The 25437-nt window shown below is 42.4% G+C and overlaps 1 protein-coding gene across 1 annotated transcript; it reads right to left on the bottom strand.

Moving 5' to 3' along the window:
* Positions 1-24275, bottom strand: LOC309666380 (regulator of G-protein signaling protein-like). Its single transcript, XM_082473821.1, is given in 9 exon segments — positions 1-1612; positions 1616-1741; positions 2190-2252; positions 11816-12783; positions 14146-14307; positions 15325-15429; positions 16921-17050; positions 18338-18412; positions 22266-24275. Coding segments are annotated over 9 exon segments (2094 nt in total). The 5' UTR covers positions 22599-24275; the 3' UTR covers positions 1-1480.
* Between the last annotated feature and the right edge of the window lie 1162 nt (positions 24276-25437).

Here is a 25437-nt window from a genome sequence, read left to right as displayed (position 1 = left end):
GGGGGCATCTCCATGGAAGTGATTCCCACTCTTCCTGACCACCCCTGGCATTCCATGGCTACCAAGGGAATGTCCCTTGCCCAGTATGTATGTGGTCAAATTTACCAGCCATCCATTCTTTCACTGTACTCTTGATCCCTAGGAGAGGATTTGGAATGTTTGGGATTTAGAGAAAAGGTGAAATCCTGAGGTAAAACAGAAGGCCTGTTCATGCTAGATTTAAATAACTCATGCCCAAACATGCTCTGAGGAACAAGCATCCGAAGCATCCTGTTTTGTACACAGAGTGCACATCAAAGTTTTAAGAGTTGAGGGTTACATTTTTTAGTGTAATCTAACAAATACTATTTATTGAGGACCTGCTTGCTGTGCAAATGGATTACCTTCAATGCTTTCAATGGTGCCATCATCCCCATTCTATAGATGACGAAAGGAGGCTCAGGGAGATAAAGTGACTTGCCAAGTAAGCTCACAGAGCAAGGAAGTGGTGGAAATGAATATTCAAAGCTTTTGCTTACTAATATGTATCCATATTTCTCAAAAAGTGAAGGTCATGACTCAATTGTATGCCAAAAAATAGAGTCATCACCAGCTTTTACAAAATAAAATGGAATAAAATAGAGAGTATGAGAGTGTATCATCTTAAGTAATAAGGGCAGGTATTGCTTTGGAAAATTTTTTTTTATATATACGCTCACATCTCTACACAGGTATATGTTCTCTGGATCATGAAGTCAAATGTATTTATTGTGCATTGAAGTTTGAGAAATATTGCAGTACTCTGACTGCCTCAGCATTGATAATTAAAGCTGTTTGTTCAATCTGAATAATAATGGCTACTCTTACTGTTGCCAAATGTTGTGCTAATGACTTTCATAGAGGATCTTGGGTCATCTTCACAACAAGCCTATTATTCCCATCTTACAGATGAGAGAACTGGGGCTTCAAGAGAGGTTAGATACATTGCTCAGGTTCACACAGCTGCTAGTAGAGCTAGGATGTAACTCAGATCTCTGGGACAGGAGAGCCTGTGCTCCTAACCACTTCTTTCCACTGCCTGGGTGACTGGTGTGTTATGTTGGGGGAGGAAGGTGGCCGTTAAAAATATATTCAAGGAAGTGTTTTGGACCTGATTCTGGGGGAGGTGTGCTGAGGTGGAACATGCTTTTCAGATGCATGAAATGAAGTAGTCAGTGTAACTGTGGTTTTGCTTGGTGGGCAGGAGTCTGGCCAAACTTGAGAGCTCTGGCTCCCTTCAGATCCAGTGGGGGCCTCGGGAGTCAGTCAGTCTGGATTCAGATCCTGGCTCTGCCGCTTCCTGTGTGACCTTGGGAATGTACTTTATCCTCTCTGTGCCTCAGTTACTTTGTACTTACCTCATACATTATTTTGAAGATCAAATGAGGTCATCTTTGCATTGCACAGTGCCGACACATAGTAAATACTCACTAAATGTTAAATACTAATATTTCCCAGTGGCTTATGTGTAAGATAAAAAATTATGATGACTGACCTTACTTGCCAGAGACACTGGAGACTTCCTTTCTAGCCAGAGAGAACTGCCTTGCTTCAAATCCTCAGTCGCTATCTTTTGCCACTGCATAGATTCCATTTATTCCATGTTAGCCAAACCCTGGCTTAACTCCAGAGATTCCTCAAATCTCTTATAAGGAAGAATGGTCGCTTCTTTGCTTATAGATTCTCTTTGATGCCACCTGGTTCTGGTGAGCCTGCTCTGAGTCTAAGAGAAGGGGATGGAGGCAGACAGCATTTGCTACAGGAACTAGACCAGAGGCAAGATTTTTACACCAGTCCTTCTGTGCCTCCCTGTTACAGGGAGTCTGATATTTTCAATTTGTTAAGAACTATTGCTCCTTTATACACACACACACACACACACATGCACACATGCACACACACACACACACCCATCCCTCTTCAAATCAAACTCATTTTCTATAAGGCAGAAATTCTATATGAATGTGGCTTCTTCAGATTCAGCTTATGCACTTGAATCTTTTTCCTTGAGAGGATTATCTTTAGAACATCAGGGACCATGTCAACCCCCAGTTGTCAAAAGGAAAAATCAAACTTTCTTTTACTTTAACTTACAGCACTCCTAAAAGAGCAGTTACTCCCTTTTCTTTCCTCAACCTCATGATTCCTCCCCAACTCAAAGTCCCTCCTACTGTAAAAATGAGAAACCAGTAGTCCTCTTCATCCAGGAATTCAGCATACCAGCGGCTAAGCATCTGAAACCCAAACACTAAATAAGCGTTTTGAGGAGATGCTTGCTGTATCTCTCCTGCTAATATTCACGTGGGAGAAGAGTAGGCTGCAGATTCTGGATTCTCTAATTTGGAGATATAATGGAACAACCAACATTAGCCATGACTAACCAGGAGGTTCCTTTGCCTCTGTGAGTATGACAACTCCCACCGCAGCCTCTCTGAATCTCAGAGAACAGTAATCAATATTTACTTAAGAAGAGATATCACAAATCACTTACTGAAGGACAATTATTTGACATCTGCATACTTCTCTGTTCCTTTGCAAAGTACTATCTCATTTGATTTTTAAGATAATCCTGGAAACCAAGCATCTCCTTTTGGTATGTCTACTCTTAATATCTCCCACTTGAAGAACTTACCCACATGAATATTTCATTAGTTTAAAACAAACAAGCAAACAACCAAAAGAAATCCCCTACAAGTCAGTGTTTAGCCAAGTTTATCTGTACTCACTTTTATTCTTCTTCTTTTTTTTTTTTCTAATCTTCCTGGACCAGGGCTCAAACCCATGTCCTGTGCATTGGCAGGTGGATTCTTTTTTGTTTCTAATTTATTTATTTTTTATTTATTTTATTCTTGGCTGCATTGGGTCTTTGTTCCTGCGCGCGGGCTTTTCTGTAGTTGCAGCGAGCGGGGATTATTCTTTGTTGCGGTGCGTGGGCTTCTCATTGCAGTGGCTTCTCTTGCTGCGAAGCACAGGCTCTAGGCACACGGGCTTCAGTAGTTGTGGCGCACAGGCTTAGTTTCTCCGCGGCATGTGGGATCTTCCCTGACCTGTGCTCAAACCCGTGTCTCCTGCATTGGCAGGCAGATTCTTAACCACTGCACCACCAGGGAAGCCCTATTCATTTATTTATTTGACAAATATTTCCTGAGTGCCTCCCATGTGCCTGGCACTGTTCACATGACGGTAAATATGCAGATCAATATGCTACAAGACTGGTTCTCAAAGAGCTCACCTTCTAGCATGATGAACAGCAGTATGACTTATGCTATGATAGAGGTGAGAACAAAGTTCTTTGGGAACATAGTGGAGGAAAAGTTATCTATGTTTTGAGTTCAGGAAATCCAGGAAAAATTCATAAAGGCAAGGAGATTTAAGCCAGAATTATGCTTTGCAGGATAAGTAGGCGCTCACCATGTGGACATGGAGTAAAGGGCATTCCAGGCAGTGGGAAGAACTTAAGAAAAGACACAGAGAAGGGATGTATGTATGTATGTATGAGTATGATGAGTACTCCAGCATGGCTGAGGTGTAGCATTCCTGCAAAGAGCTCAGGGATGGGGCAGTGGCAAGGGATGAGGCAGGGAAAGTTGGTTGGGACCATATATAAGGGACTTGAATGCTTCGGTACGTAGTCTGGACATTATTTTGCAGGCAATAAGTTGCCAATAATAATTTTAAAGTTATGCAAGATTGTCTCCACAAACTGCCCAAGTCATTGCTGCCAGAAGTGAGTTTAAGAGTATGAATTCATAACTTTCTCAGATCTCCTAGACTCCTAGGGGAACCAGAGTGAGGTATATTCCTGAAAGAATTCAACTCAGTGATTGAATAATAGCAATACATAATGTAATATAGTGTTATTGACTAATGGATGAGCTCTAAATATCTATATTAAATATGAAAAATAGACTTGTGAAATGACTATTCTATTAATGTCTATTCTGTTTTCAAAGATTTATGAGTGGTAATGACAACATCATGGCATCATGAGATGCTCTCTTTGCCTCTCTCCTTCAATTTACAACCAGTAAAACATCCATAATTAAATAAATATTCCTCTGCCCAACACATCAGGATGCTGAAGGGTTCCACACATCTATCTGTACATCTAAAGATCGGTGGACTGGCAGAGGCACCTTCACCCCCAGTTCTTACCCCATTTTCTCCCCTCCTTCCCAGTCGCTAAGCCCATGATCCAGGTTCTGCCAGACACAGTGGAGGCACCCAACATCCCAGTGCCTCAGGTGGTGATGCCCGTGACAGCAATGGCACTGGCAGCAGCAAGGCATCAGCAACCTCAGAGGCACAAGCAGCAACCATGAGGGCACCAGTGACAACTCTAGCAGAGGTGGTGGAGGATGAAAAGTGCCAATTCTCAAATACAGCCAGAGGCTGCTCAGGTAAAAGAAGACAAAACTTGTGCTATAGCACCACCTACTAAAAAACAAAAGAAAAGCCTCTAATTACTAACTTTTTGAATTGTTAGAATCAAGTTAAAAAGCTTTACCTAAAGAAGAAAGATGCTTGGTACTTCAAATGCACTGGCCAAAGAACAACTCACCAAGCACGATGAAAAACACAATGACACGGTATCACAAAAAGAAAATGACAATTCTCAAGAAACCAAACTTAAAGTCATGAAATATTGCTATTTAACTGATAGAGAATTCAAAATAGCTGTCATGGAGAAACTCAGTGAGCTACAACAAGACTTAGAAGAGCAGTTCAATGAGTTCAGGAATAAAATTAATAAAGAGAAGGAATACTTTACCAAAGAGGTTGAAACTTTAAAAAAGAACCAATCAAAAATTCAGGACCTGAAGAACTCAATAAATGAGGTGAAGAATACATTAGGAGGCACTGGAAATAGAGCCAACCATATGGAAAAGAGAATTAGCAAGGTCGTATACAGAAATCTAGAAATGACACAGGGAGAAAGGGAGAGAGAACTAAGATCTAGAAGAAGAAAAAGAAGGGGAAGAAGCAGAAGAAGAAGAAGGAGAAGAAAAAGAAGAAGAAGGGGGAGAAAAAGAAGAGGAGGAAGGAGAAGGAGAAGAGGAAGAAGAAAGTCTACAAGAATGATCTGATCCATTAGAAAGGGCAGCATAAGGATAATGGGTATCCCAGAAGGAGAAAAGAGGGAGAAGGGAGCAGAGAGTTTATTTAAAGAAATAATACAAACCTGGGAAAAGAGCTGGATATACAAGTCCATGAAGTTAAGAGAACACCTAATTACCTCAACACAAAAAGACTTTCTCCAAGACACACTAGAGGGAAGAAATATGGGGATATATGTATATGCATAGCTGATTCACTGTGTAATAAAGCAGAAACTAACACACCATTGTAAAGCAATTATACTCCAATAAAGATGTTTAAAAAACCCCAAAAAACAGAAAACAACCTCAATGACAAAGAATTTTAAAGGCAGCCAGGGGAAAAATGGATGGTAACCTACAGAGGAACCCCCATCATGTGACCAGCAGATTTCTCAGTAGAAACTCTACAGGCCAGGAGAGAGTGTAATGACATATTCAAAATATTGAAAGCTTAGAAGCTGCCAGCCAAAAATACTCTTTACAGCAGAGTTATCCTTCAGATATAAAGGAAAATAAGGGATTTCCCAGACAAACAAACACTGATTTCATCACCACGAGAGCTGCCTTACAAGAAATGTTGAAAGGAGCTCTTCTACCTGAAATGAAAAGGTAAAAGTACAAAAAACTTTGAGTGAGGTGATAAATAGACGGAATCAGAAAATTGCAACTCTGTATCATAATATGTTGTTAAACACAATTATAGCATAAAGGTCAAAGGGAAAGATCAGTAAAAATAACTATAGCTACTTCAGTTTGGTAATAAACTCAACATAAAAAGGGATCATTTGAGACAACAAAAACATAAAAAGGGAAGAGGAAAAGGACAGAACCCTTATAAGCAAGTAAAGATAGGATGCTATCAGCAGAAAAAAGACTATATCATCTATGAGATGTTTTATACAAACCTCATGTTAACCACAAAACATTAGTTTAGAGCAGAGACATGAAACAAAAAAAAAAGAAAGAGAGAAAACTGAGAAAAACATCATAGAAAACCACCAAACTAAAAGGGCAGACAGAAAAACACAGATAAAGAAACAATGGAGATACAGAGCAACAAGAAAAAAAAAGATAAAAGGCAGTACTAAGTCTTTATTTATCAATAATCACCCTAAATGTAAATGGATTGAATTCATTAGTCAAAAGACCCAGTGGCTGAACAGATTAAAAAACAAGACCCAACTATATGCTGCTTCCAGGAGACTCATCTCAGCCCTAAAGACAAACACAGGCTCAAAGTGAAGGGATGGAAGATGATACTCCAAGCAAATGGGAGCCAAAAGAAAGCAGATGTAGTTCTACTCATATCAGACAAAATAGACTTCAAGCCAAAAGGGGTAACAAGAGACAAACATGGACACTGTATAATGATAAAGGGGACAATTCATCAAGAGGACATAACAATGATTATATATGCACCTAAAATAGGAGCATTAAGATATATAAAGCGATCATTAATAGACCCAAAGGGAGAAATTGACAGCAAGACAGTAATAGTAGGGGACTTTAATACCCCACTTACATCAGTACATAGATCACCCAGACAGAAACTCAACTAGGAAATAATGGCCTTAAATGAAACATTGAACCAGATGGATTTGATAGATTTGTACAGAATATTCCATTCAAATGAGTAGAGTACACATTCTTCTCAAGGGCACATGGAACATTCTCAATCATAGACCATATGTTGAAACACAAAACAAGTCTCCATAAATTTAAGAAGATTGAAATTATATCAAGCATCTTTTCCAACACAATGGTATAAAACTAGAAATCAACTACAAGAAGAAAGTTGGAAAAATCACAAATGTGTGGAGGCTAAACAACAAGCTACTGAACAACTATTGAGTCAATGAAGAAATCAAAGGAGAAATTTTAAAAACCTGAAGACAAGTGAAAATGAAAATATGACTTACCAAAATCTATAGGTTGTAGCGAAAGTGGTACAAAGAGGGTAGTTTATAGCAATATAGGCCCACCTCAAGAAACAACTGAAATAAACAACATAATTTTGTACATAAAGAAACTAGAAAAAGAAGAAGAAACAGAACCCGAAGTGAGTTGAAGGAAGGAAATAAAAGATTTATGATTCTATCTAATAACTAGTGAATAAATGATCAAATTGATTTCTTAAGAAACAATGCTTAATAGAGCATTTTCCATTAGAAGAAATAATCAGACATGAAGCAAAATGATAGGAATAAATAATAAATAAAACAGTATCTAAAATCCCATGATTGCTTTTTAAAATTTGACCTATTTTTCTTTTTTCTCCTTTTTTAAAATTTATTTATTTATTTATTTATTTATTTATTTATTTATTTATTTATTTATGGCTGCATTGGGTCTTCATTGCTGGGTGCGGGCTTTCCCTAGTTGTGGCGAGTGGGGGCTACTCTTCGTTGCGGTGCACAGGCTTCTCATTGCAGTGGCTTCTCTTGTTGTGGAGCATGGGTTCTAAGGCATGCAGGCTTCAGTAGTTGTTGCACACAGTCTCAGTAGTTGTCGCCCGTGGGCTCTAGACCTCAGGCTCAGTAGTTGTGGCACACAGGCTTAGTTGGTCCACGGTATGTGGGATCTTCCTGGACCAGGGATCAAACCCATGTCCCCTGCATTGGCAGGTGGATTCTTAACCACTGTGCCACCAGGGAAGTCCCTATTTTTTATTTTTCTGCAGTTCTTTTTTGTTAGAATGTATTAGAGTTTCCTTCAGAATTGTGTTTGTCCATCACTTGGTAAACCTTCTTGACCTCTCCTCAGAACAGTGTGTGAAGAGCTAGATAGTAAATATTTTAGTCTGTGTGGGCCACAGACCAAACGATCTCTGTTGCAATGATTCAACTGTGTAGTTATAGCACATGACGACATGTAAACAAACAGGCATAGCTGTGTTGCAATAAAACTTTATTTATGGACACTGAAATTTGAATTTCATATAATACCCATGTGGCATGATGCATTCTTCTTTTGATATTTTTCTACCATTTAAAAAATGTAAAACCACTCTTAGCTCACTGGTTATTCAAATACAGGAGGTAAGCTGGATTTGGCTCCCAGACTGAAGTTTGCTGACTCTGCAGTAGACAGGGGGAATCGGGACGCTGGCTCCACACTTACCAGGAAACAGCAGTGGGACCTTAGACCCTGCTCTATCATCTGTAAAAACAGAGGGGAGGCTGAGGTAACCTCGAGGGCTTCGTCCTATTCTAAGGTTCTATGGTTCTGATTAAGGGTCGTAAGAGGTGAACATTTGTGTACTACCACTTGCCAGACACCATACACACAGTGTCTTTCTTTGAGGGAGCCATTATGATCCCCATTGTACTGATGAGGAGACAAGGATCAAAGGGGCCTGGCAGCCTTCTGCCTAAGATCAAAGGATTTGAAAGTGGAGAAGCTAGAATTCAAATTCACTGCTGTCTGCTCTCCTCACTAAAACTCAATATCCTTTGTATCTTTTACTTTCTTTCAAAAAGAAACTTTTTATTGTTGTAAAATATATACAGCATGAATTTGCCATTTTAACTATTTTTAAGTGTACAATTCAATGGTGTTAATTACATGTGTCATTATGCAACAATCACCACCATCTATTTCCAAAACTTTTTATCACCCCAAATGGAAAATGTACTAATTAAGAAACAACGCCCCATTTTCCTTTCTCCCAGCCTCTGGTAACTATGAATCTATTTTCCATTAGATTTTGTTTAATTAAGGACATTTTAGTTTAATTTCTTGTCATCCTACTTGGTCTCCTGCCAGTGTCTATGAAACTGCATACCCCAGACATCTTCAGCAGCATCTCTCAACCTTCCCCTCTTTGGTTAGAAGCAAGAGCAGACTTTAAGGCTGATGCTCTGTCTTCCAGGTTCACACCCTTTTCTCTCTACCTATTTACCTTTTACAGTATAGTATCCTCAACATAAGTATAAACTTATTGAATTCACAAATATAATAACAAAATATGATTTTGTCCCAATTCTCTAAAATTAGGACCAATTCTAGAGGAATTTCCACTATTCCATGTGGACTCTGTTTCCACATCAGTGAGTCAGAAGTCAGGATGTAGACATATTAGCTGGCATGCTATCAGCATTCAACAAAAGCTGATTGTATAATTGGAGGATGGTTGAACAGGTGGATGAAAATCAGACTTCTCACCAAGACAGGTGTCTCAGACCAGAAAAGATTGTGGCAAAGCCCAAAGAAGGGTCATTTCCAACTAGGACTGATTGATTCAACAAATGTCTGTTGACTTTTGACTGTCTATCAGCCCTACTGAGAACTAAACACTGCACTGCCAGTAGTTTTCTAGATGCTGTGGAGACAGTACTGACGAATCAGACGAAAACTTCTGCCCTCATAGGGAGAAGGAAAATAAGCAAATTAAGTTAAATATATATGTATTTATATATACATATATATAACACAATATATATAACATACATAACATATATATAGTGTATTTATTTGAAATATAGTACAAGTATATTATATGTGTATACGATAGATGTACATTGCATACACAAATGCATACATGTAAGGATTATACGTGTATTATACATGAATGCACACAAAGTGTGTGTATCTATGTATGCATGTATGGAAGGATGGATGCATTGATCCAGATCGTGACAAGTGCTGAGGAGAAAAGTAAAATGGAGACGGGGTTGAAGTTTTATATAAAGTGGGCAGGGAAGGCCTCACTGAGATGACTTGAGTAAAGACCTGAGGGAGCGGGGGACTCAGCCGTGCAGCCGTCTGCACGTTACATACAGCAGGAGCAGCACAACCGAGCTAGGCGTGTGTCTGGCTTGGCCAATGTGATGAGCACGGAGGCAGAGGAAGATGAAGCCAGAGAGGAGAGGCAGAGGACAGATAGTGTAGACCTTGTTGGTTTTAGCAAGGGCTTTGGCTTTTACTGGAGACAGCCATCTGTTTTCAAGGTCCTCACTGACTTTCTTTTACTTACTTTCAGTTAAATTACATAGTTTATGTTTTAGCAGAATCACTGCAGTCACTCTGGGAAGAAACCTGCTGAGGGCCAAAAGCAGACCCAGAGGCATCAGGTAGGAGGCCACTGTAGTGATCCAGGCGAGTTTGGACAGGGCTTGGATGAGAGTGGTTGTAACAGGTGAGGGGAAGAATACCAGACTCCGGATATATTTTGAAGGTTGAACCAACTGGATGCACCGGTAGACTAAACATGAATGTGAGACAAAGAGGAGAGTCATAGATGATATCAAGATTTTTAATCCTAGAAACTGTGATAGTCCAGAATTATTGATGACACAAATACCGTCAATATCTTTGCTGAAGACCAAAGGCCTAGAGAGAGAACTTTGCTGTGTGGATTTGCTGTTCCAGGAAGCAAAGCCTATCTAAGCCTTTAGCCCCAAATGCCTCTACAAAGTGTGGGGAAGGGAGGAGAGGGAGGACGGCTCTGGAGCTTCTACTACTTGAGAACTGTGCAAACAGCTTTGGCTGTGGACCCACTGGACTGATCTCATCCACACACTGCCCAGATGTGCAACCCTGGATAATTAAGGTGCATTAGAAATTGTGCTGGACTTAGAGCCAAGGACTCCTGGATTCTGACCCTGATTCCTCCGCTAGCCTGCTGCGTGCCTTTGGGCTAATCCACACACCCTCTCTAAGTCTCATTTTCCTTAGTTGTACAATAGTGGCAATAATACTACCCTGTCTGCTGCTTGGAGGTGCTAAGAAGCCCAAAGGAGGTAATGAGTGTGCTTATCAGGTAAATATGTTATAATGCACCAAATAGCTTTTTGTTTATAGCCATTGCCCTCCAGATCCACTCTCTACCCTTCTTCACCCTGCTTGCCTGGGGAAATTAACCTGTATGGACACATCAACACACTCCCTTGACCTCTCATTGGATATATCCGGAGCTGGTAGGAAAAGGGAAACAAAAAGTGGAGAGTGAGCTTGGAGTACCTATTCCCCCCGATCCTTCCAGACGTCCCTCTACTGACAGTCACAGCTCCTGCCAAGTGCTCCACTCTCCACAGCTCTTTATCTCCTGGTTCTGGTAACTGCTCCCTCTCTTCCACTCTTCAGGCCTAAGAGTGATGAAGGTGGCCCACCCTTACTGGCCCTGGGGTATTGCACGGGGTATCCACTGTGGTTTCCCTACCCTCCTTTGTAAGTAGTGCCTTTTTATTAAGCTCTCATCTGTTACCCAATTTGGCTCCACCATTTGTTATCTGCCAAGATCTTGACTTACAATCATCAAACTATTACTTCCTATGAGTCTCCAGGATAGTCCCGTGCTTTTATCTAATGTTTGGGGATAAGAATAAACCCTCCCACTTGGCCATTTCCGTGATGGCTAGTCTAGGAAAGGGAGACCCTGTATTTCAGTACATGGGGTTTAGAAAAGAGTTCTTAAAACTTCCCTCAGTAGAACAGTCCGAGGTTCACAGTTTTGGGAGACTCAGTATAAGGGGGAATTGAAGACCACTCCTCCGCCTCCATCCTACTTTGGAGTTTTGGCTGCTTCTTGGGAATTTATATAACTTGCTCCTAAGTGATCAACCAACTCTTCAATATGGAAAGGGTTGTGTGGGTACTTATATCATTAAGTTAACCAGGATAGATGACCAGATAGGATTTTTGGTGAGTCTTGACCTAATCTTCCAGATACCAACCCATTTCTGTGAGGTATGGCCTACCTTGCAGATCTCCTTCTGGGCTCTGGGAATCCAGGGGTTCACATCCCCAGATGGCAGCAGCTCCTTCAGGCCTTTGATGGTTTGGGATTTTAGTGGTAGGCATAGACCAATCTGCTCATTCAGGTAGAGCTCACAGATCCGGTTGCCCAGCATGTGCCGAAAGATGACTTTCCCAGTCTTCCTGTTACTCATCAGGACACTGAGGAAATGGTGCAGGTCCTGCCAGAGGTCCAGGAGTTGGACCTCCACTTTCAAATTTTGCTTCTTCAGGTGGTGCCGGAAGGGACTCCCTGCACAGGCCTCAGCACGCAAGGCCCAGTGGGTGTACCCCAAGGAGAGGTTTTGCTTCACGGCCTTCTTGATTGTCATGTGGGGGGCGTAATTGATGATGGGGGTGACAGTCCTCAGGTGGGTAGAGAATGATGTCTCAATAAGGCCCCCCATGTGGAGGTGGCTCTTGGCTTTGTTCTTCACGTTGGACTTCTTGGCACAGAGAATATCCTTTTCCTGGGAACTGATGATTCTCTCCTTTGAAGAGGTCTCTTTCAGGGAAGGCGTTTGTATAACCAACTTGCCTTGAGGAAACAGATCCTGGGGGAGCAAAGTGTTGGTATCTGGATTGGTATCCACTTCCAGAGACCAAGAGCCATGGTCTATCAAGTGCCACATCTTCCTCTTGGCCTTCCTGCTCGAGTACCGCTTCTGGGGGTGGTGGCCCTTCTTGACGCTCATACTCAGAGGGAGCCCTCCTACGTGGGTATAGCAGATACTGTACAGGCGAGTCTCGTATTCTTGCATTAGAGCCTGACACGATTCCTCCTTGGCCATGATCGTCTTAGCGTGGGTGTAAAAGTTAGGGAGCCAATAGCTCTGGAGTTTGAACAGAGCCACTTTTTGCATGTGGCTCAGGATCTCCCTCCTGGTGGTTGACTGGTTGGGATGCCAGATAGAAAAGTTCAGAAGGGCCTCTGGAAAGAAAGATACAGGATGAAAATGATGTGGGATGGTGAAGTTTTTGAATTTTTCCAAATGTTTTTGTGTATAGCCTTTCATTCATTCCTCACGCAATCCTGGGGTGTAGACAGGTCAGATATATAGTGAACACGTTTTTAGGGTTTGTTCAACACACAGTGACCCCTTACTCTGATTACCTTCCTTCTTCCCCAGAGAAATAACCATTTTATGGGATTCCTGAAGTTACTTTTTAGACTACTGAAAGTTATTGTAAAGAAAAGCAAGAGGTACATGAAAACATGTTGGAGAACAGGAAACATGTACCTCTGAATGGGATTTCTCAAAGTTAGATCTGACTGAAGGAAAGAGTTTGGACTGCATAAATTGAAAAAGTCCCGACTAGCCCTGATTTTAATGTCATCAATTCTCAGTTATCTATATGAATAAAGAGGAGTGTGACTAAGCCCAAACAGCGAATCTTCTGGAACACAGTTATATTTGGGTTAGGAACGCCTTCTCACTTAATAAATGAATACATTGGAATGAATCTGATGTTCTAGAGAAGAGGTTGGCAAACTTTTTTCTGTAAAGAGCCAGATAGTAAATATTTTAGGCTTTGTGAGCCATATATAGTCTCTGTTGCACAGTCTTCTTCTTCTTTAAGCCTTTAAAAACACAAAAACAGGGGGCTTCCCTGGTGGCGCAGTGGTTGAGAATCTGCCTGCCAATGCAGGGGACACGGGTTCGAGCCCTGGTCTGGGAAGATCCCACATGCCGCGGAGCAACTAGGTCCGTGAGCCACAACTACTGAGCCTGCGCGTCTGGAGCCTGTGCTCCACAACAAGGGAGGCCACGACAGTGAGAGGCCCGCGCACCGCGATGAAGAGTGGTCCCCGCTCGCCGAAAACCCTCGCACAGAAACGAAGACCCAACACAGCCAAAAATAAATAAATTAATTAATTAATTTAAAAAAATACAAAAACACTCTTAGTTCATAGGCTACATGTACTGCATTTGGCCTGTGGACTGTAGTTTGTTCTCAAGAATCCCAATTAAAAAACAAAACAAAACGACAACAAAACACGCCATGCAGGCTTAGAAGTGCAGGAGCTGTTCAATTACCCTGTCCCAATTCCCCTTCATTCTTGCCAGCCATCCTTCACTGACAAGTACTATCTCAGGAACAGGCACATACCAGCTTCAGACAACTGGTCTCTCTCAAGCCCTTCCCTGTTTAGGGTTGGGGTTCCCACTGATATCCCTGATGGAGAGGGTAGCAGTGTGCAAGGCAAGAGACTGAGGACTATCAGACACTGGATTGATTTTTTCTTATATCTCCCAAGGATTTCACTTCAGATATGCTTTATAATTCTTACTGATGTTCATGTTGCAGAGTGTCACCACCCGCGAGCTTTCCTCCAGATGGGTGGCCTTCAGCATGAAGAGGAGGGACAGGTAGTGGTCTCTCACTTCCGGGTCCATCTCATTTATGCTCAGAATCTTCTCAGCAAGAATCCAGAAATCCACCACCTCTTCACCTACAGGTCGGACAGGATAGGATAGGCACCGAGCTGCACCCCAATCTTGCCCCTCAGCGGCTGCATCTGCATGTGGCCTCTGATCCCCCCAACCCCCACCCACCAGCTTGCTCTAGTGCCTCCAACATCACCTTCAGCCACTCCTTTGGCTTAAGGCATCATCTCCAGAAACGTCCTAATGCAGGAGCTGATGGGAGGCACGGAAAAAAGGGACTTAACGGATAGGAGTCTTTCATGAGTTTTTTTTGGTTGTTAGAAAAACTGTCAGTTTAGGGAAAACCACGAGACTCTGGGAATAAATCATTAGACATTTAGGTTTTGTCCAAAAAATAAAGATCAGGGGTAAAAGAACATTTCCTAGATCATGGCCCAGAGCAGCCTGCAGGAGGACACTGGAGCCAAAATGTGCCAAAGACTACATTCCCTGTTTCACAACTTTGCCAGGGCTGAAGTCTGAGTGAAAAACTGTAAGACAGTCGGTCTAGTTCTTCCCTGCCTGATCCCTGGAGATCCAGAATTTCACCTTTAAACTAGGATTTGTTCCTCCCTGAAATTTAATGATGCTGAACTGGAATGTCAGCCAGTGCTCACTGCCAGCCTCCTAGACTCACCAACTACTGGAACCAATAGAAGAGAAAGCAGGACATCGCAACCTTTTGCTACAGGGATTTATTTATGGACTTTTCCTTGTCTGTCTCCCCACTGTCGTGGCAGCTTTGGGAAGCAGGGACTTTATGGCTCTTGTTCACCTTTCTAGCCCCACCTGCAAGCACAGTGGCTGCCGTACAGTGGTGCTCAGTAAACACTGTTAAATGAATGAATGAATGGAAGGGACTCTGATTGCTTTTGCCCTAACCTGCATGATGGACCCCAGTTTTCAAAGGCTTTTACCCAAACTGCATTATAATATATTTTTTGTATTCACCACAGACATACAGAACTGTTAGCAGTGCTCCGGAGGGTCCTGGAAGCTGTTAAAAACTTGCAAAGGCCCCAGGAACAACCCCAAGAACCTACCTGCACTGCCCTTGAGGTAGGTACAGAAGCGCCACATCCCTGTGACCCCGCCAAGGCATTTCTGGAGCAGCCACTGGTCTGCCTTTTTCCATCTCATCATCTGGGCTGCCAGGAAAAGTCCATGGTGAGAAACTGAGAATGAGCTCTTCCCCCGGTCCCTCTCTCAGCCTTGCACATGGCCAGACCCCCATTAGCTCAGTGTGAGTGAGGAAAAATGGTGACCGGTGAGATGAGTTGGGCCCTGATTATGTGGTGCTTTTGAAGCTAGGCACCAGACCCTCTAGTGACATTCATCACGTGACATGGGATGGACACAGAAGTATGTGTACAATCCACAGATCAAAATTACCCTCCAACTAAGGCCCCTTGCCTTCTATGGTCCCCCCCTGACAGCGATGTTCCCAATACATATCAATATATTGAAGGAGGAAGGTGAGTGTAATGGGAGATTTGTTACAACATTTTACTCAGTGGGATCTCCGGAATCTTAACGTTCCCTGGGTTCCTTTTTCCTTTGGCTACTTGAGCTGAGAATCAAGTTGTCAAATCAACCCTAGATGGAAATCTTATTCATTCATTCTTTCTACCAATATTTATTATATGCCTACTAAGTGCCAAGTACCATTCTAGGTGTTCAGGATACATCCATAAAGAGAACAAAAATCCCCGCCCTCAAGGAGCTTATACTCTAGTAGAAGAGACAGACAATAAACAGTAAGCATAATAAATACATTCTCTAGTGAGAATGAAAGTTATAAGTATTACAGGAAAAAATGAAACAGGAAAGGAGAATGTAGAGAGAGCTAGGGCAGGGGTTGGATGAGTGGGCAGTGGGCCGTCAGGGTAGCCTTCAATGAGGAGGTGAGAACTGCCCAGAGACTTGAGGTGAAGGGAGGTGCATGTGAATACTGGAGGAGGAGTGTTCCAGGCAGAGTGAACAGCCAGTGCAGAGCCTCGAAATGGGAATGTGTCCCTATGTCTGAGGAACTGCAGGGAGGCCAATCTGGCTGGAATGGAGTGAGCAAGAGACAAGCAGGAGATGAGGTCGGAAAGGCAATGGAGCCAGGTCTCCAGGACCTGGAAAGGCATTTTAGGGGCGCTGGATGTCACACTGAGATGGGAGCCATTGGTGGTGGTGGTGGGGAGGGTCAGCGAGCAGAGGAGTGACATGAACTAATGAAAGTTTTCAAAAGCTCACCCTGGCTGCTGGGAGCAGGCGAACAAGAGCAGCAGTGAGGAGACTGATTCAGAGATGATTTCAATAGCCAGGTGAGAAATGATGGTGGCTTAGGCCAGGTGACAACAATGAAGGTGGTGCTAACTTTGATTCTGAACATATTGTAGGCAATTTGGCCGTCATTAACTCTCTCATCTCTGGCTGCAGTGAGACAAACAGCCCAGCCCATCAGACTCCTGCTTGTTGCTCTTGGTTCCAATTTTTCAGCCTAAGATTTCGCCGCAACACAGCCTGAGCCAACCATACATCTAAGGCTATGAAGGCAGCCCATATTTGTACCTTACTGTAGGGCTGACAGGCACAGGATGCTGTGCAACCTAGCTGCCCAGATTTCTCCCCACACACACCCGCGTGCTTACCTCCTTCTGGGGACTTAACGAAAGTGAGGAACTCCTGACAGAGAATGTAATGGAAACACAAGTCGGTTTTACAGAAGAAAGATAACCGGTATTTTTCCAACCAGGTCACTAGTCCATTGTACTTTGCAACCTAGAGTCCAAACAAATAAGGAACAGAAAAGAGAAATGGAGCTGAATTGCTAAGAAATGCAGCTTAGCAATGGGCAATAAATAACCTCATGCTTGTAGTATTTGGCCCAGAGGAGAGGTGTGTTGATTAAAAATAGTATCTCAGGGAAGCAGAGACTGGGGTTGAGGTTCTCAAAGGACTGATTGGTAGGAAAGGAAAGGCTTGTTTTTTCATCGAAAAAATCTTTCTCATTCCTGGGTGAGGTTGTTTAAGAAAAGGTCGAAGTAAAAAAAAAAAATCTAAGTTTTGCTTGAGAGAAGAGAAGCAGGAGAGATTTTGGTCTGTTGTGTCAAGTCATAACTCTACTCAACTTGCTTCTTTGTAAGCACACTTACAATTTCTCACAAGCTCCCAACCCATATCACCAGCACAACGTGTACAAAAACACACAAACACTCACACATAACATCATTTAGAATACGGGACGGATTCCTGAAGGATCTACCTACCAGAGAAAGGAAAGGAAAATAAAAATTTTAAGTCTTGGGGTTCTCCTAAGAAAGCCAAATATAAGAATCGAGTGGAGTGTCTTTCTCAGCTCTCCAGATCCCAGAGCAAAATAAAACCTTGTTGTGAGCATGGCTGAGTGATCTTTCTGATGCCACATGTCACAGGTAGGGCACGAGGAAGCCATTGATGAGTCCAAGGTCTACAGAGTGGAAAAGGAGAACAGGAAGGGGGCAAAAGGAGAAGAGAAAGACACTGGACAAGGACAAGGAAAAAACACATAAAGAGAAAAAAAGATTGGGAGAAAGATATGCCTCATGGTCAAGTAGTAACTAGGAACTGTCGAGTGTCATCTTGATTTGAGCTACACCTTACTATGCAAATAATTGCCATGTGGCCCATGGGATGCACTGCCTATCCCACACCCATGGCAAGCATCGCCAATCAAGTCTCAGACTCTTTCTGGCTTAGGTGTGGCCTCAGAGTTCCTCTCAACACAGTGCTCCAAGCATCTACTACCAAATGACCACAGTGGACACGAGAGGTTAATCCCTTTTGCTAACCATGGACTAAAATATAGAGGAAAGGAACTCACCAGCAGTTGTTTGCCCAAGTGGTAAAAATGCAAAAAGGAGAAATGTCTACCTGGCTTGATGCTGTTTGTCCTACTTACCTGCTTTATAGTTTCTTCCATAGTCACCCTCAGGAGCTCCTATCCCTCTCCCTCTCCCAATCCACACATCAAATTCAGCTGCCTCTTCCCCCATCCCAAACCATACACCGTTCAAGAATCATACTCACCAAGTCATGGGGTATTTCTGGCCACAAGCTCCACTGTGAATTTTCGAGGGTGTAAAATGGTGTCTGACAAAAGACCTGCAAAAGAAAGGTAAGAAACAGCCAAAGGGGTCTAGAGTTTCTCTTCATGAAAATGTCACAGTTCATCTGCAGCCACAGGCGAAGAGAGGTTCCATTGCTTTCCTATTTCAAGGGACATTAATTCTTAACTTAATTCCACTGAATCAACTTGCTTTGTGCAAAACAACCAAGAAAGATTAAATTGCAAGATTCATTTATCTTTTGGCTCCATCCTGCCCCGACCTGGGAGTTATCTTGCCTGTGTGCAAAGGCCAAAGCTCATGACATTAGAAGGTATTTATTTTGTGTATTGCATTATTCATTTCTACAGGACTTCGAAAGTTAGAGCAAAGCCTTAAAACCTTTTCATGAAGAGAAATACCTTTGGATTTGCCTAAATTCTTTAACTGGAGAAAGTAGAGAGAAGAGAGGATGTGAGAATTAAAGATACAAATTACTTAGGGGAGCATTAAGAGTGTCCAAAATTGATAGAAAATTCTAGGCTACTGTCCTCTTTTGTCAGGGAGAAGGGTCTGTGACCTAGGCCGTTTTGAGACTAATGTGAAAGGGCTTCTATGTTTACAGATAGCTATGCTTAGCAGTCTGACCGTAGGCATCAAAATGTCTCAAAGTGCCCCTAAAGTATTTGTGATAAACCAGAGGGGCTAAAGTGAACTCTCAGCACATCACGTCATTCTGACCATCTCCCTGAGACTGGCAGCCCCAAACTTTTGTCATTCTGCGGCCCCCTCCTTCCCTTCCCTTTGTTCTTGGCTGTATCGATGGAAGGTGATGGTGTTGCCTGCACTTCACAAATATCGGTCTATGAAGGAGACTCAATCCTTAGTGACCCCTCCCTGCTCTGCACTCAGTGTTGGACAAGACAGGCCCTGCCTGGCATGTGAAGTTACCTTTATGGGATGTGCGGTAGGACTGTGAAATCATGAGATTTTGTGGGAGTAGTGCGTGGGAGCATTTTCACCATGTGACATTTGTGCCATTCAGGGCAGGAGGCTGATGTGGAAAACATGCTGGACCTGGAGCCACAGGACGTGGTCAGCTCTAGGACTGCCCCAGATTTGCCAAGTGATCTTAGGCAAGTCATTTAACTTCTGAGACCCATCTGTAAGGAGGGAGTGATGTTGACCTTACAGGGTGATTATGGAAATTAAATGGTAGAAATTTGTAAATTGACAGCAGCATTCAACATGAAATACCACTGTCTTCCTAAACAGACCACAGCTACCTAAATGGCCAGGACTTTCTCAGGATTCTACTTCCCACATTACATTCGCCATTTCTATGACATTATTGTGGGCTGCATAATTAAGTTGACAAGCGGATTAGCTAAAATGCCTTAAGGTTACTCTGAAAGCTTTCGTTAAGACAGTGGCAGATGCTGGAGTATGGGTGACGATCACCCCCAAACACCTGCTCTCGAGGCCTTTCCCTCCTTCCCTTTTTTACCATGTCGCTGGCACCGCCATCCACCCAGGCTCCCAAGCCTGCTACCCTGATCCCTCTCTTCTTGTCACCACCTCTGTGTGACATTCAAAGTGATAGGTCCTGCATTTCGCTTTGGAAAAATCTCTCCTATTTATCCATCCTCTTCATCATTTTGCCTTTAGACTCTCATCACCTCTCACCTAGACTCTTAAAACAACCTCCTGACTAGTTTCCCTGCCTCCACTGTGGCCCCCTGACAGCGTTATCCATGGCCAGACTTCTGCAGAAATAATTTTCCTGGATGAAAGTCTGATCATGTCACTCCTTTACCTAAACCTCTGATGATTTTCTATTGTCCTCAGAATGATGTCCAAACTCCTAAGCTCGGCCTCCCTGCTCTCGGAGGCCTGGCTGTGCCGCCTCACCTCCGGCTATGTCTGCCACTCACAACTTTTTCTTCAGCCTTACTGAGTTACTTAGAGTTTCCCCCAAGGTGCCATAGGAATGTATTCAATGGTGTCTTTACTTACTCTGTTCTGTCCCTAAGGCCTCTGCTTCTCTTGATACTCAACCCCCCAGTCTTTTCCTCTTGCTTCTTTATCCACCCTTCCCTCCCCATCTTTGTCCCCAGCCAATTGTCAAATACCTAGTCTTCTTTCCAGGCTTGGTTTGTGTGACCTCTTCACTGGCAACTGTCTGACTCTTCCAGGTAGGAGTGGCCTCTTCCTCCAGTGTACCCCACTACCTCCTAGAGACTTCAATCATGTCATCCACAACCCTTTGTGCACTCACCTTAAACACTGGTCTCTCACATTAGACTGGAATTCCTTGAAGATACAGATGGTATCATTAACATCTGTGTCCCCAGGACTAAGCCCAGTGTCTAGCACAAAGTGACCACCCAATAGGTGTTTGTGGAATAATAGTGTTTTTTCCTGGTTTTGTGAAATTTCACATTTTAACAGGTAGCATCCATGGAAAAATGTACACTGAGATGAGCAACTATTTATAAGGCACCAGCATTCAGATGTAGTCAAATATTTAAACCAAAAAAGAAGCAGGATTAGTGTAGGTTTGGTTTTAAGAATATTTTGATATTTGAGGTTTGTTTTAGTTGCATAGATTGAGAAGATATATAAATTTGGTTCCAGTTAACAACTCAGCAATTGCTATCTGCCAAACACCGGGTGAAGGGAGTAGAGCAGAGTGAATAATCCATGGTCATTGTCCTGGAGGAATTCACAACTTCACAGTCCAGTGGGGGAGATACACACATGTAACACAAGAGAGTTGCAAAGTGCCGAGGGGCACAGAGGCAGGGAGAAATAAGTTCCTATTGGGAGGACCTAGGAGCTCCTTAAGGAGAGCAGGATTTAACTAGAGATCTGAAAAATGGTTAAGAGTTTGGTGGGTGAAACTATGGAAGTTAAGAACACAGTCAAGGAGAAGCGTAGAGGTGGGAGAATGCCAGGTGTGCTTTGCAAGTGTAGAGCGGCCATCACTGCAGCTCTGGGTACCAGCAAAGTGTGTGATGAAAGATAACTGTGGACAGGCAAAGGAGATCAAGGAGGCTGGGGATTTAGGATATCATTATATCAATAATTGGAACTCCTGGAGATTTTAGAGGATTTTCTACTTCATATTTATTTGCTCAAATTGAAATAGTTTTGATTTGGTAATAAGTTTATTTTTTAAAAAATGCTGGAGAGGGTGTGGAGAAAAGGGAATCCTCTTGCACTGTTGGTGGGAATGTAAATTGATACAGCCATTATGAGGAACAGTATGTAGGTTCCTTAAAAACTATAAATAGAATTACCATATAACCCAGCAATCCCACTAGTGGGCGTATACCCTGAGAAAACCATAATTCAAAATGACACATGCACACCAGTGTTCATTGTAGCACTATTTACAATAGCCAGGTCATGGAAGCAACCTAAATGCCCATCGACAGATGAATGGATAAAGAAAATATGATACATATATACAATGGAATATTACTCAGTCATAAAAAGGAACAAAATTTTGGGTCATTTGTAGAGACATGGATGAATCTAGAGACTGTCATACGGAGTGAAGTAAGTCAGAAAAAGAAAAACAAATATCATATATTAATGCATATATATGGAACCTAGAAAAATGGTACAGATGAACCTGTTTGCAGGGCAGAAACAGAGGCACAGATGTAGAGAACAAGCATATAGACACCAAGGGGGGAAAGTGGCAGGGGGTGGTGGTGGTGGTGGGATGAATTGGGAGATTGGGATTGTCATATATAGACTAATATGTATAAAATGGATAACTAATAAGAACCTGCTGTATAAAAAATAAATAATATAAAATTTTAAAAAAAGGCACTCAGCTCAGTAAGATTCATTATTCAGCTGTTGATGAAACATTTGGATTTAAGTCTGAGAATGCTTACTAGGAGAGAAAGAAATGTGTTGAAAAAATCAGCAAAGATTTCATCCTCTAGAAGAATTATAAGATTTGTAGAACCAATTATCTCTATATGGGGAGAAAAAAATCTCTCATAAGCAGGATTGCTTTGAGGATGGGAAAATGAAGCAATTGAATGGATCATTTCACAGGGGTAAATCTCAGCCTGATGATGGCTTTTAGGGTCATCTAACTCAATTTCTCCCCTCTCCAGGACCCTCGTCTGCAACATCGCTCTGCTTAAACACTCCCAGCTGTGGGGCGCTCCCCACCTCACAGAACTGCCCATTCCATTTATGAAGAGAGAAAATAGTTTCATAAGGTCTTTCCTACTGTGAACTGCCTTCCTTTACCTTCTTTCCATTTGTTGAAACTCTGCCCTCTGAAGCTTGACTGAATTCTTCTAAGTCCTCTTTTAATGGACAAAGAGCCCATATTTACAAAGTCATTACAACCTTCTGCCTACCTCCACCCCTTCTGGCTAGTCACTAAGCATTTCTTCAATAATTCATCACATGGCCTCCTTTCTGTCTGGTTCCCTTCTCATTGGCTGAAGGGGCACCCACAGCTCAAGCATTCCACATCCTTCCCAGCGAGGAGCATAAGACAACTATTACCCATGTTCTATGTTATATTAGCATGGCCAGAAATGGGGTTAGCTTTCACCATCTTTAATTTGTGCAGTCACTTTTCAGAAATCAAGTCAAATTTCAACTTGTCGGTTTGGGCCCAACAGTAAAACCCCAAAAAGAGGTTTTTTGAATATATTGGTAATGCAACATATTTATTATTTCTCTCAAGCTTGATCATTGTGCTTCCCAAGTTAATCTAAGGAAATAAGTGTTGACTGTCTCAAAGCCAAGCATAGAGACCACAGGTGGACTAGGTGGCCTCTCTAAGTTTATTCTAATTCACTGTCTCTGCTTTTTAGTGTATAATGTCAACTGGTAAATAGTAAGTTAATTGTTCTATCAATGGCCCAGCATTTTTCCATCATGCCTAAAGTATATAATGAAAGACTTATAGGGCTTCCCTGGTGGCACAGTGGTTAAGAATCCACCTGCCAATGCAGGGGACACTGGTTCGAGCCCTGATCCAGGAAGATGCCACATGCTGCGGAGTAACTAAGCCCGTGAGCCACAACCACTGAGCCTGTGCTCTAGAGCCCACGAGCCACAATTACTGAACCCGCGCACCGCAACTACTGAAGGCTGCGTGCCTAGAGCCCGTGCTCCACAACAAGACAAGCCACTGTATTGAGAAGCCCACATACTGCAACAAAGAGTAGCCCCTGCTTGCCGCAACTAGACAAAGCCCGCACACAGCAACGAAGACCCAACACAGCCAAAAATAAATAAATAAATTTATATATTAAAAAAAAAACACTCATAAAATGAGAAACTTAAATATTATACGCTAGTCCTATCTCTCAGCCAGCTAAATGTCTGGTGAGAAAAGTACATGCCACTCCACTAGGGTGAAGTTGTAATAACATAAGAAAACTAAACACTCTCTTTCATTACTTTTCCTAATGACACTTTGGTGGTTATTGTCTTCTAATAATAGAAATAGAAGTAGAAACCCAGACAATCAAACACGATTGTAACACAACTGATGCCCGTTCTTGCCCTCTGCTCCATAGATGTCTTTTTCTTTTGCTACCTAGTGTTGTAAAGATTGATGTGTTTTTTTCTATCTGCCTCCTCCTCAGCCCTCTGCTCATCTTTTAATGAGAATTCCCTGATTTAATTAATCTATTCCACATGGATATTTTCAAAATCTATGTTCTCAGTCCAGACTTCTTTCTTTGGCTCTAGTTTTAAATATCCAATGAGCTATGGGACATCTCCACATGGACACCCGTCAAGCACTTTCATCTCAACGTTTTCAAAGCTGATCTGATCATTTTCCTTCCCAACCTTCTCCTTTTCCTGTTTTCCCAGTCTCAGTTACTGGAACCACCATCCGATTGTCTAAACCAGACACTTGAAAATCATCTTTGATTCTTGTTGCTCTCTTTTCTCTCTCTTTCTCTCAATACTCCCCTATGCAGTGGAGGAGTATTCCTCAACTGTCTTCCTCAACAGACTGAGCTCCATGAGAGGAGGGACTTTTGTCTCTTCATCTTTCTTCCTCTAGACACTAAGAGTGTTCGCACAGTGTCTAAGTTCTGTAAATGTTGAATGAATTGTTCTTTCAGAAAACATCTTCAATCGTTTGGACTTTTGTTCATTTGTTGTTATTCATAAATCCTGGCATGGATTTGCTGAATAACATTATTGAGACGATCTGAGTGCAGGAAAGCAAGGTTTTGGATAAATTTCTCAATCGATTGTTTTCTATAGTCACACATACTCTTGGTGACAAGGGGCTTGACTGTGACAGTGCTTGGTATTAACACTAGTCTTCACGAGATATAGCAACAAGGCTCTCCATATCCTCCACTTCCCTGTCCTATTTCTCCATTCTTGTTTTTCCATTCTCACCTGTTTTGCCTTCAAACTTCATTATAATCTGAGCAGGGTTTCAACATTCGTTCCACACAATAGTGATACTGATGTGGTAACAAAGGAATTGTTGGATAACCCCAAACCTCATGCTAGCCTTCTCCCTGGAGGCGGTATGACACACAATGGCCCAATATGCATTTTAATTCTTCCCTCTTAGTTATCCCTCCTAGTTGCCTTAGTTGTCTTATGAATGGGACTCTATCTGATCCTAAAAGATGTGGTGGCATAAGGTGGGTGAAGGGGAGAAGAGAGAGGAAAAACAACTGGTATGAATAACATAAAATCTACATGTGGTGTCCCTGAATGACTCATTCCTGTTAACGACCACGAAGATGAGTGGTTTGCCTTATTTGGGGGGCTCCAAGCCGCAGAGACATCCCTCTCAGAGACTCACCAGCATTGCTCATGTTGCCTTGCTCTTCCTGCCACTGCGATTGATTAGGAGCAGAATTAGACCCCAGTCAACAGAACCTTGCTCCTTATGAATGCACAATGACACCTCTTAGGGGTTCCAGATTCTATACTTCTTGTAGAGATCTCAATCTGAAAATAAGTCTTTATGTTACCTGATCTTCTGGATTCCCTTAACCATACAGACTCTTCCCATACTTAGGGCTTTAGTCCATACTATTTGGTGTGGTTCGACAG

The sequence above is a fragment of the Balaenoptera physalus genome (assembly GCF_965194825.1).
Source record: "Balaenoptera physalus genome assembly, chromosome: 1".
Classification (NCBI taxonomy): Eukaryota; Metazoa; Chordata; class Mammalia; order Artiodactyla; family Balaenopteridae; genus Balaenoptera; species Balaenoptera physalus.
Note: the sequence above shows the minus strand (reverse complement) of the source record. Positions and strands in the feature narration are given on the sequence as shown.